The 13196-nt window shown below is 31.4% G+C and overlaps 1 protein-coding gene across 5 annotated transcripts; it reads left to right on the plus strand.

Moving 5' to 3' along the window:
• Positions 1 to 509: 509 nt before the first annotated feature.
• Positions 510 to 12644, plus strand: LOC100814400 (uncharacterized). 5 transcript variants are annotated; one of them, XR_003267671.2, is made up of 9 exons: positions 510 to 963; positions 4861 to 5391; positions 5732 to 8768; positions 8906 to 9065; positions 9185 to 9332; positions 9430 to 9492; positions 10018 to 10200; positions 10311 to 10391; positions 10575 to 12644. XR_003267671.2 is itself a non-coding variant. In XM_006583478.4 (2 exons), the coding sequence occupies exon 2, from the start codon at positions 5016 to 5018 to the stop codon at positions 5475 to 5477; it is 462 nt and encodes a 153-aa protein (XP_006583541.1). In that variant the 5' UTR covers positions 510 to 963; positions 4861 to 5015; the 3' UTR covers positions 5478 to 5722. The 5 variants fall into 5 exon arrangements, 1 of the variants encoding a protein (XP_006583541.1); XR_005892182.1 differs by lacking the exon at positions 8906 to 9065 and having other exon boundaries at positions 5732 to 7520; positions 8526 to 8768; XR_415138.3 differs by lacking the exon at positions 8906 to 9065.
• Positions 12645 to 13196: the final 552 nt, after the last annotated feature.

The following is a 13196-nucleotide window of genomic DNA, read 5'->3' on the forward strand; positions in this document are numbered from 1 at the left end:
AATTTTTGACTAACATTGGCCCAAAAAAATGGTCAATATCGGCTAAAAAATATTATCGGTTAGTGTCCACCAAAAAATAATCTTAACTAATGTCTACCAAAAATTAACCTTTATTGAGGTCAGCCGAAAATAACCTCGACCGACATTTGTTGAGACTATTATTATTTTAGAAATTATTATGAATTTTTAAAAATATATTATTTTTAAAAATATATTATTTTTAAACTAAAAATAATTAAGTTTTAAAATATATTTTTTTGTATAGATTGGATGGAAATTCATCCATGAAAAAGTATTAATGAATGAATCGGATGAATTATTTTATCAAATAGATCAGATTGAATCCGATCTATTAAATAAATTTTAATAGATCAAAATGAATTAATAGATTATTTTAATTCAATCCATTAAGATAGAATTATGATTGATCTAATCCATCATCCCTAACTTATATTGTCCATATAACATATATCTTCGGAAAGTCATCAACCAAGACAGATCGACAATTAAAAACCAACACCACTTGTCATATGCCAGATTGAAGCCCGAACAAATCATCCTAATATCGTGCTTCAAAACCAATCCCATGTGCCACTGAATTCCAAAAGCTAGCACCAATCAAGGCTTTGAGAAACCTACAAAATCATCACACCTTTAGCAGTTCCACGTTGTCATCAACAATACATGCAGCTATATTTTGCCTGCCAGTGTGTGAATGAATAAGCAAAATCTCTTGATCTTTCTTTCAGCCAGAAACATAGAGTCATCTAGCAAGTTTGATTCATCAAAAGAAGTTCCTCTAAAAACACAACTATTTCTATGGCCCCAAATACTCCAGGCAATCGCACACCATATAATTTTCTTGATCTCATTTTTATTCATTGAGCCCCTGTTATGAGCTGAAATAGCGAAACAAGGAATGTCTAGCTTCGAGGCCTAGGGCTAGGGCCTCCAGAAAACAAGGTGAGAAAGGAATTGTATTATTTCTGTTCTGCTTTTCCTTACATTCAATGGCTTTATATATAGAAAAATTAGGATAATGCAGAATCGAGGTCCTAACGTTCATACAACCATATATAAACTAACCAATCCTAGCTTGCCACGTCATAATTCCCTAACAGAATTCTTTTACACAAAATCCCTGAGATATTGCGGTTTGATGATTCTGTGAAGTGGCCTTTGGGCAGTGTTGGTGCTTGGTTGTGTTGTCCCCTGTATTTGCTGGTGTATTTGTGCTTGCTGGTCTATAACATCCTCCCACTTGTTACATCCCTTTATTGCCACCATATTGAACTCTCTAGTATGCCTCTGTGTCGTCCTGGTGCAATTGGGAATATTGTCATTCATTTTTATATTCCCTATCATGATCTTATCTGGATCTCCCTCCAGCTTCTATTCATTCTTCACATCCAAAAATTGAACAAAATCGTAGAGCACTCCCCAATAGTTCTTCTTTTCAGCAATAAAAACCTCACAAACCCATGCCCATAGTTGAAAAACCCTCCAAAGATCCATCTTGCTGAAAGCATCTGGAAATTTTGAAAAGAAAAATGTAGTGATGTCTTTTTGGTTGCCTGTTGTCCTTTGTGCAACCGTTCTCCAGCCTCCATCGTCATACACAACCCTCTCTCACTTGTGATCTCTCTCATCTTGTTTTGAGTTTCTATCAAAATTAAAGTTTAGCTTTTGGTAATATATATATATATATATATATCTTTATAAATATTCATTATATGGATTATCAAAGTAAAACTAATCTACATATAAATTCTATCTTTTTTTAATCCTTGATGGGTGATTAAAACTTTCACTTTTTGATAAATTTAGGAACTGGAAATATATTACACTTTTTTAAAGACTAAAATCAAATTTAAAAGTATTTTAAAGGAGCAAAACATATTTTACTATTTAAAGAATATTATTAATATGCATAAGTTACTTTTATTTTCATTTTACTAGTATGTTTTTATCTATGGATTGATGGGTAAGACAATGAATTTAAAAAAATGAAAAAAAATATATATATAAAAAATAAATTCAGGTGAAATCTTAAAAATATAAAAATAAAATAAAATCATTTTTTCAAAATAAATATATTTAAAATTAAAAAATGACATGTATTTTTTAAGAGATGTTAAATTAAAAAATATTTTTCTTAAAAATTTATTATAATTGAATATGTAGAGAAGGATTATTATTATTATTAAGGTAAAGTATTAACTTTAACTTTTAATTTTTAAAAAATGTTATTATCTCAAAGTATGACTCTTTTTTTTACTAAATAGAATTTTAAAAGGCCTTGACTTATTCAATAAATAGGTTTCACCTAACCGAAGTTTAATAGACCACCAACAATATACCTTGATCTATTTTCATTCATAAATAAAAGAAAGTACAAATTTCCAAAAAAAAAAAACAAATTGAGTTATTTAATAAGTGTGCACCATATATTTATTGAGAACATTTACCTAATACAATTCAAAATCTTTATAAAGTAAATAAAAATGTTGACAGAAATGCTAATAGAAAATAGAGGAACTCTTTGTAATTTGAAATTTAAAGCACATATGAAAGAAAAACATTGCAAATGGTCTTCTTTAATTTAATTTTTTTCTAGTAAATCAATGTGGTATGCAATAAAAGAACTTTACATTAAACAAGATACGGATTAGAAGAATAACAATAATTTATAAGAACCTCCAATAACCCCACAAGCTAAATAAGCTATTTGGAAAAAATAAATGAATAGTTTCACATTAAATCTCTACAAATTTGTTTGGTAGTTGTTATGCAAGGAAAATGTAAGAATGTCTCAACTTCAGTAGGAAACTTATTTTGATATCTGGGTTCCACCATCTTTGATCTTGATAAATCCTGATTTAGGATAATAATCCAACATTTCAACTAGGTAACCTCTTTCATTTCCACTTCCTTTCCCATTCCATATTTTGGTGTTGAAATACATAAAATCCCTCCATCCTAAGTTAATCAAAGACATAAATTTCAAAGACATAAATTTAGAGAAGACGCATTACAAAAGTTAACATCTTACAATGATGAAGAATTAATCAAGAAATTTTACTATTTAAAAATATCCTAAAGCACATAAAATTTAATAAAACTCAATTTGCGTCAAGTCTTATAGATTATATAAGAATGATGTTGTATATCAAGTATCATCTGACCTTTATAGAGTTGCATTAATAACACCACCATGCATATGAGTAGTCCCATATATAAGATAACCACCTTTATCCATTGAATTTTTTTCTTTGACATGGGGGAGTCATTGTGACCAATTCTTGGAATGTTAAATTCGACCTATAACAAATTAAGAAATGAAATATATGTTACTCACTTCCTCATGACAATGCAATTAGCTATTACTATGGTTTGAAATTTAATTGAGATTGAAAAGTTTACTTACCATCTATAGAATATTGTACTTTGAATAAATTATTCACCTGACAATCATGAATTGTTGAAGAGCCATTTAATCTTGCGCAATCATTTGAATTAATCAAGAATATAAAACTTAAGTGGCACTTGGTGTTCATCCAAATCAACCCACCTTATCTTTTAGAATCATGTGGAATTACCGTAGGGTTACCTAATTTTACGGCAAAAGGATCTAGAAGATTTAAGGGTGTTCATTGTTATTCTCTTCCTGAGCCCCAATAATGTGGAAGCAAAAAATCTCGGCATGAACCGTCATTTATTGTGTAATTGATATTGTTGTGATAGTCATGAGATTGCTCAATGTAGCTTGACATGGTAATATCTTTATTATATTTTATAGCAAAATAATGATGAAGGTAGGTTTCATACAATGGTATAAAGTTTTCATCTTCATTGACTCTTTCTGCATCACACTACTAAAAAAATTATTTTTTATGACACACAATCTAAGACGGTTATCCAGAACCGTCTTAGAATGTCACACAATGACAATTTTGTAAATATAAGATTGTTCAATGAAGACGATTTTAGAAAAATCATCTTAGAAACTACCGTTCTACAACGGTTTTGCAAAACTCATCTTAGAAACTACCATTCTACGATGGTTTTGCGAAAACTGTCTTAGAATGATTGTCAAAGCCAAAGGATTGGAAAGAAGAGTAGAAAGATGAAGGCCAGGTTTTATATTCTACCAACACTACTAGACACTTGCAGCTTTAGTTAGGTCAAGTGTCTCTCATTCCACTCCAACAGCCATCTTCTACTACTGCTACTACTTCTTCTGCGGTTTCTTGCTTCCAGAACCTTCAAGATGCAAAAGCTCCCAATGTGTCTTCCTCTTGCGTGGCGCTCACCGACAACGTTGCCACTGCCGCCAATGACAGAGACTGTATTCTCAGCCATCATTTCTTTTGGTACTACAAATTTTATTATCCTTTTCAAAATTTGTGACGTCGCTGTTCTTTTTCGCTCAAGCTTTCTTTTTTGATGCTCTTGGTAGCACTTCAGATTACATAACTCCAGATAGCCGTAATGTTTTCAATGGCTTTGATTGAGATAGGGTAACGTATTTCAAATTCATTATGCTACAAATTTTTTCGAAAAGAAATTACAGGTTTTTAGGGTTTTGTTTCACAAGAAAATACACTTTGTCCCAAATCGCCGAAGAAGCTCAGCACTACCAAAAGCAAGAGATGTCGACTTAGTAAGATTGCATACACAAATAGACACCCTAAAAATGTCAAGGCTAAAATCACGATCACTGACTATTTCTAAAAACTTTGAGCTTCCTGCTTTAGCATTAAAAAACTTAAAAAGTCAATAAACATGAGTTATGGAATCATGGGTGTTTTGTTTTTTTGGCTTTTTCTCATATTTTTTATTCAATTCAATTATGCACAGGTGGAGTTTGATATGAAGGATGTGTTTCTTCACATAAAGTTGATGGAGCAAGCTTCAGAGAGTGACCAGCCTACGATTTTCACTCAAGAGGAGTGTGATTATGAGGTTCAGGGGTCTGCTTTGAGGCTCACGTTTGCTTGCAACTCTTCAGTGCGATGTTTGGTGCTTTGGATAGTTCCTCTATTTGTTGTAAGAGGATGCAGATCTTTGAGAAGAAGGGTTTCACCTTGGGGGTTGTGCTTCTTGTGGTTCAATCTGGGCATGATAAGTTGGTGAGGATCAGGGTTGAAAGTACTTTGATGTTTGCCACGAAGAGACCAAAAACTGGTGCTATGAAGCTTCCCTTTGGGCTTTGTGGGTGCCAAGAGGAGAATTCTAAAGGGGGAGAGCTTGTGGAGATTGAAGAAGAAACCAGTGATGGTTATCGTGGGAAGGAGTTTCAGGATTCGGGCCAAAGGATTCAGCTTCAGGTGCCTTTGCCTTCTTCATCTTTTGTTGTGTTAGTGGATGAATGGCAGACCATAAAGTCAGGTGGGGATGAGATTGAGAAATTGTTGTTGAACTTAAGATCATTGATTAATCAGGAACAATCTATGCCTATTGGTTCATGTCCTTGATGGTGTTTATATTGATTACAAAGAATCTATTATTTTGATAATTATGAGAATGATTGTGTTGTTTAAACTTGACTTGATGTGTTACTTCATGAGTGTAAATTAGTGTGATCATTGAGATTTAATAGTCTTAACATGAATAATTTACATGCCAAGTGTGATGCATTGGTTTCATACTGCATGAAAACAATTTGTGCAATATACTTTTTCTTTTTTTCTTTTTCATTGTCTTTAATCAATATGTATACTTGTCTTAGATGCTATGTCAGTACACTCTCTCGGCCCTACCTTCTCTTGTGAGTTGTGACCATCACTAGTTGTGGAACTTGGAAAGGACTTTGGTACCGAAGAAACGACTCTTGAGAAAACAATAGCACCTGGGAAAGTAAAGTCTCAAAATTATGTGTCACATTCTGTAGTTGGATTGCGTTGCAAGGTTAGGCCTCTTTCTTGCTTTAGGAACCCCTATTTAAAAGATGGATCAGACAAGGATTTAGATCCTTTTGGAAACCAAAGATTGAAATGTGCAGGTATTATTTCAATCAGTTCCTTCATTAGGCCTTTTCAATAACTATTGGGTTTTTCGTCACACTTGTTGGAATTTTCTAAATACTGGTATAATTGCATGTCTCTTCCCTGCATTTAATGGTGGTGATGGGCTTTCACACTACCACGATAACTTTTTGAAATTGGGGAATTATGTTCAAAAGGAGATTGTAACTTCCATAGATTGTTTGAATTGATATTACCTCGTAGCATCTTCTAAACTTGTGGGTATTTTCTCATAGTTCTAGTCACTAACTCTAATCTTTTGACATTGCAAGACAAAAGCTTTGATGGAAGTTCAAGCTTTGGCATCCCTAGGTTTTTATTTACATTCTCACCAATTGTTTTATTCTACAATCTGTATAATGGATTTCATATTGAATTTTTGTTCCTTAATTTCAACATCCATTCAAAGTTTTGGGGAAGCTAAGGTCAATTTAGCTTGACCTAATGGGTGTTCTAACCCTTGGGTTCTAAAATAGACAACCTATTGCTTTTGTATCAAATTCTACCTCTGAATATTTGTATCAAATTACACTAGCAACTAAACACAAAGGAGCAATCATTTCAAGTATCTATGTATTTAAATCTTAGAGCCAGATTTCTAAATCTTAAACCTAAATATAGGTTAGTTCAACCTTCTGCTTTTGTGCCATTTACTAAGGTTATTGCTTTACATGAAGTGCCTCATAATTTCTATTGCTCATATTTGTTGTACTGCTATAATTGTTTACATTTATGATAGTTACATATCTAGTGTACTATTTCCACTCCCTAAAGAAGAACGTCGAGCTGGTATCCGGAGGTACTGGCCAAATGTCTAAAGGCTTATTTTTTATTATGAATTTTTATGTTAAATTTATTGTGCCTATGTTGCAATTCCTTAAGACTCTAAAAACTCATTTTGCTTACAATCAGAATAATATTTATTTTTCTATTTTAAATTATGCCAAAATATAATTTTAGACATGTGGATCCTCTATAATTTAAACTTTATCTTTTTTTCTGGGCAAGGAAAAATATTTGCCTCTATGTTGTCCAAGTATATTTGACATAGGAACAATTTGCTATAATTGAAGATACAACAAGAGGAACTATAAGACCCTTTGTGATAGGGATGGTTGATGAGTGATTAGAAATGATCACACTAAAGGGGTAAGGGGACAAATGTGGACCCTTGATATCTTAATTTTTGTTTTCAAGGTTCATCTCCCAAACACATGCATGTTCTCTTAAAGAATGGTCTTCATCCCATACAAAACCTGCATTTAATGCACCTGCTATTCTTCCATTGCATATTCGTGAAAACCCGACCCTATACATCTACTCATACATACAAACCTCATTCTTGCTCTGTCTGTAATTAACTTGGAGCCAACAAACTCATCTTTGCGAATCAACTACAGCAACAGAAAGTCATAAATAATGAAATAAGCACTTGTGAGAGTTGTAGCAGTGTATCATCCACTTTGAAGGAAACGATAGTAGGGGCAGCTTCAGGTGCTTAATTTTCTTGAATCTTTTCCTTAACATCCTCTTATTATGTTTGCCTCAAACTTGTAACAATGTATTTACCTCGTGAATAGAACGTAATAAGTTATGTTTTTGATTAGTTGTTTCCATAATTATTCATATATTTAGGCATGGTTTTTAAAAAACTGACTACAACTTCAATTGTGATTCCAATCACATTTTTTGGAATATTTAGGATTGCTTTGAAAGTGTAATGTGACTGTATTGACCCTATTTGTTTGTAACTTTTTTTACCGTATTAAGAGTTACAAAGGAAGTTGTAATCGTGGTCATAATTTAAATTTTTGCATAAATGAACTTAATTTATATATGAACAATTAATTAGCTTCATTTTTTAGGATGTATGAATCAATTTTTTTATTTTTTTATGTAGATGATTTTGAGGCTATCCCTAAACAAGGTTGTAATCGCAGTCACAATTTTTTATTAATTAATTAATTTTTCTCTCAAGACACTATGTATGCTCTGTATGCAAGTTCCATGTTTTGGCAAGATTATATAACTTGAAGCTATCGACCATTTACAACTACATGGTCTCTTCCTTTGCCATAGCCCAAGTTAACAAGAAATAGACTAGTATTGTATAAAATTTTATCTTATTTTATTTGCTTTGAAAAATTATTTTTTTTAAGCTTGGAGGAAAAGACTCTCTCTCTCTCTCTCCCTCTAAATCTCACTACTACAAAAGAGTTTTTTTACGTCACCGTATCTACATCAGTTATAAAGGAACCGATGTAGTAAATGATACGGTGACATTTTTGTAAATTAAGCAAACTTTTTAAATATAACTACGACGGTTTTTATAAAATCGCCTTCGATGTCAACATTACTAAGGCGGTTTTATAAAAACCGTCTTTGTTAGTGGATCTAACTACTGTGGTTTTTAAAAACCGCCTTTGATGGAGGTTATAAAATTTTAAATTTTTATATTTATTTTATTTTTCCCTCTGAATTAATAAAAACAAAACACAGTCAGGAACAACGCAACCCTAACGCGAACCGAAGGTCTCCGCAGTCTCTTCCCCTTCCTTTTTCTCTTCTCCTTGGCTCCTAATCGAGGTCCCTCTGCACTCTTACTCTGGGGCCTTTGCTAGACCTCACTCCCTCAGTCTCTCTGCTCCGTCGCCACAGAGGTTGATTTCGGCCACCATAAGCCTTATCTTCTGATTTTGCCCAATCCAAGTTGCGACCATCAAAGCTATTTCCACCCACACGGTAAGCATCTTATAAATCTACTTTTTCAGTAACTCCTAATTTCAAATCTCGTCAAGTACAACACTGAAAGATTGTTGTATATCTCAAATCTATTAGATAGAACTACTATTGTAATTTTTATTTCCATTTTTATTTAGGGATTGCATGTTCTTTGGATTTGAGATTGTGTGGATGTACTGTTGGTATTCAAAGCCATTGTATTTTGCTAAGAGATTGGTAGCACCAGGGTACAATCAAGGTCTGAAGGGTTTTTTGCCAAATGACATTTCCAAACTTCATAATCTGCAAATCCTTTGAGTATGAAATAGTTTCCTTTCATGAAAACATTATGATTGTAATTGCAGAAAATGATATTTTTTTAGTCCTTGCGTTTTGCATTCATTTTGGATTATTATTATTATCATTATTATATGCAGGTTTCTTCTCCTACAATAATTGTTGAAAGAGTAGGGTCTTTTGCTTGGGCACATAAAAGCTGGAGAGTCAGAGAGGAGTTTACACGCAACTACAATTAATCTATTTGCAGCTACTGAGCTTCCACTTCAACAAGCTATCCTCCCCCCTGTATTGACTTTTACAAATAAGCAGTACATATCTTTTGTACATTTAAATATTGTTGGCATGTAATAATAACTCCTTCCAAAACATGATTGATTGTCAGGTTTTGCAATTGCGTAATGATCCAAATCCTGCTGTTAGGGAAGCAGCTATTTTGTGCATTGAGGTAAGCATGCTTTATCTTTCAGTCATTTAGTATTTTGTATATATTGGCTAAAGGACTCACTTGCATTATCATGTTACTTGCCAAAAACGGGGTTCATGCCATAGCAATGGCTAATTTCAAGCTCAAATAACCTCTTTCAAATGTAGGAAGATTATTATTAAGTTACTGTTACAAGCTCAAATAACCTTTTTCAAATGTTTCATATTAAATAAATTTTTAATATAACATATTTGTTTGTTTATTTGGGAAAATTATCATATTTTTTTTCTTGTTTTCAAATTCATATGTACTGGAAATTTTGGATTTCAATTTCTATTTTCAATAATAACAGGAGACAAAAAATTAAATAAAAAAATTAAAATAATGACATTTTCTGTAATTATTCAAATAAAAAAAAAATATTTTCTTAATTTCTTGTACATCTTTTATATCTATGAAAATCGACTGTTAATTTCTCAAACTCTTCGAATTGTGCAATAAATTAAAATCAAACAAATAATACTAATCACTTTCTCTGCTTCACAGGCAATTCTAACTCGTTCTTTTACTGAGAAAGACTACAAGAAAATAACAGTAGCTACAACAAGGACACTCCAAATGATCAAGAAAGCCAAAGAGCTAGCAATCCTCTGCACTGCACAAGTTGGCCTTGTCATATTCTCCTGCACGAGAAAGCTTTATGAATATGCCAGCACCAGCTTTACAAAGGTCCCGTTTTCCTTATTTTTTTAAAATATTTTTCCCTACATGAACTTGTGTTTAATTTTTAAATAGTGTATAATTGCTAAATGTTGCTCCTGTATTCCTTTTTTTTTCAGAGGCCTATTGAAGGAAATGCAACAATGAATTAGGATTTAAGAAGCTGACTTCACATATTGGAATATAGTAAAGCCCTGCATGTAAGTACTTCAATGCATTTTGTTTTAATTGTGGCATAATTTCAAAGGCCTGTTTTTATACGCTTGTCTAATTTCAGAAGCGACGAAGTGGACCATGAGAGAAACAATTCAGCTGCAGTTATATTTCTTACTATTATTTTTAGCTAGTTCTTATAATTGAATTTGTGTTCAATTTTTTTGTAGAATGCGCCTTACTTGTGTAAAAAAGATGGGATTGTTCTTCAGTGCCTGCATGTAAGTTCTCTAAATTAAAGGACTAGTGTTTTGGAGTTTCGTTTCTCCTTCTATATTGTTCATTGTCAATGGTGTTCTTTTCCCATTCACGACTTCCTTCAGCACAATCCTATTGTAGAGGTAACTTTCTTATGCACCTAAATGCTTTTTATTCATCTGACCAAAATACTTGTGTTGTTGGTTAGCTTGAGTACGTTGGATTATTATCTCAACTTGAAAACATCTAGCTGAAAATATTATGTGTTTAATACAAAATTAACTTTATTAAAAAAAGGTTAAAATATTATTGAAAATAAATATAATATATTTTCTTGATTATTCATAAGTATATTATATTAAATATTTTTAAGATAAATTAAAGCACCTAAAATTAAAGTACGTGTAAAATAAGACATGTGAAGTATATATAGAGTTAGGAATGGGTATTCAATATTTAGGATTACAATGAATATCTTGATTACCTTCTACGTACCCAAAATGTATTGACCGCTAGTGATTGACATCACTTTTCTTCCCTTCATTTTTTATAGATAAATAAAAAATAGTAATGTGACTTTGTACAGATAAATAAACTATTATTTTGATTTTATATAGAACAACACTTTGTGTAGCTTTTGATTTTATATTCTAATAAACTATTATTTTAAGAATCTAAAAATTACAATAATTTTCTCTTAGTGCATAAAGAAGATATTACAACTTGAAGTTAAGATATGTTCATAAATCCTCCTTCAAGTCAAATGTATGAATAAATTGACACAAGATTTTAATTTAATTATTAGTTTTGACTTTGAATCTTTAGAGAAACATTCTCACTCACACCAAAAGCCTATGCCTTGATCCCTAGCTAGGCAGCCAAAATGTGTTAAATTAATCAGTAGATTTATTGCTCTATTAAACTCACAATTATACTTTGAAGATAAGATGTTTGTCTCTTTTAATGTGCATTATACACTTTAAATTAAATGTATCTTTCTTAGAATTTTAGGAGTGAAAATGATTTTAATTAAGGCAATATTATCAATCATCTATAAAAGGAACATCTTGATATACAAATGCTTTGAGGCAACATGAAATCTTTCAAATTGTTGATTGATATAATTCAAACTTTCATGCTCAAGGTAAATATTGATTATCTAAGATGGAAAGCTATACAGTTCTGGTTTTGCTATTTTCTTGTTATAAAATTGACAAAAGGTTATCGGGGTTGAATGCTTGGAATTTGGAAAGCAAAATAGCAAATATGAAATCTTGTCAAATTAAAAATAATTAATAATTCTATATCGGTTCAGGACACAACTAATGTAGAATGTCTAGCATTATACATCAGTCATTAGAACGACCGATGTTGAATGATGACTTTCTACATCGGTTATTAGGACAACCGATGTAGAAATCTAGCATTCTAAGACGGGTTTGGAGATCGACCCGTCTTAAAATGGACAGATTTTTACATCAGTTGTCCTAATAATCGATGTAAAATGTCAGAATACAACATCGGTCACTCAATCGTCATTGTGTTTCAACGACACCAGGTTATAATAACGCGTAATAACCGATGTAGAAAAGCGTTGATAACCGATGTAAAAAGTCTATTTTCTAGTAGTGTCTTTACTATAGGAAATTTAAAGATGTAGATGTGGCAACAAGCATAGTCAGATCCGTGCCAGAGTCTTGCCCAGTGCATGTCATATCAAAAGGAAAAGTGCAGAATATTCAACCTCCAGGCCATTCTTAAAATATTAGTAACGTACTATCAAAATATTTAAAAGACATCAAGGGAAGTATTTAGTCTCAAGATTTAAACAAGTGCGTGCGTGCACAAGTTTTACACTTACAACTTCCATAATCCTTTAAGCTATTGTGTTTAAAATATTTTAAGATTTGATGTTGGAAAATAAAATGTTAATGAATTATCAAGTTGTTATCCCGGACTTGTGCATTAAAATTTGTAACAATACTTTCCAACTTAACTGCAAACCTTAACTATTTACTACTAATGCATTAGCTTAACATAAATATATCTATATAAATTGAAAACAAGTTTACTATATTTTTATTATAAATTATTGATATTTTTTAATAATAATATTTTCATTATTTTAAATTTTTTTATTTTTTTAATTTTAAAAAAATATTCTAAGACGATTTTTGGAAAAATCATCTTAGAATATTCAAATTTTTTTAACTTTTTTTTGTTTTAAAAAAAATACATTCCAAGACAATTCTCTGAAAAATCGTCTTAAAAAGTTGATTTTTAAAAAAATTGTCATGAAATTCTCATCAATTTTAAATTTTTTAAAAATGATTCTAAGACGGTTCTTTTAAAAACCGACTTAAAAAATATACTTTCTAAGACAGTTTTTGAAAGAACGGTCTTAGAATTCTTAATTTCTTTTTTAAAATACATTCTAAAACGGTTCCTAAAAAAATCATCTTAGAAATTGTACCTTGTAAGATGGTTCAAAATCATCTTACTTAAAATATATTTTTTCTACTAGTATCAAAATTCTTGACCCCAATATGACCTTTTGGAAACTCAATATCATACAATGATCATTGCAATTTTCC

This window comes from Glycine max, chromosome 7 (genome assembly GCF_000004515.6).
Source record: "Glycine max cultivar Williams 82 chromosome 7, Glycine_max_v4.0, whole genome shotgun sequence".
NCBI lineage: Eukaryota > Viridiplantae > Streptophyta > Magnoliopsida > Fabales > Fabaceae > Glycine > Glycine max.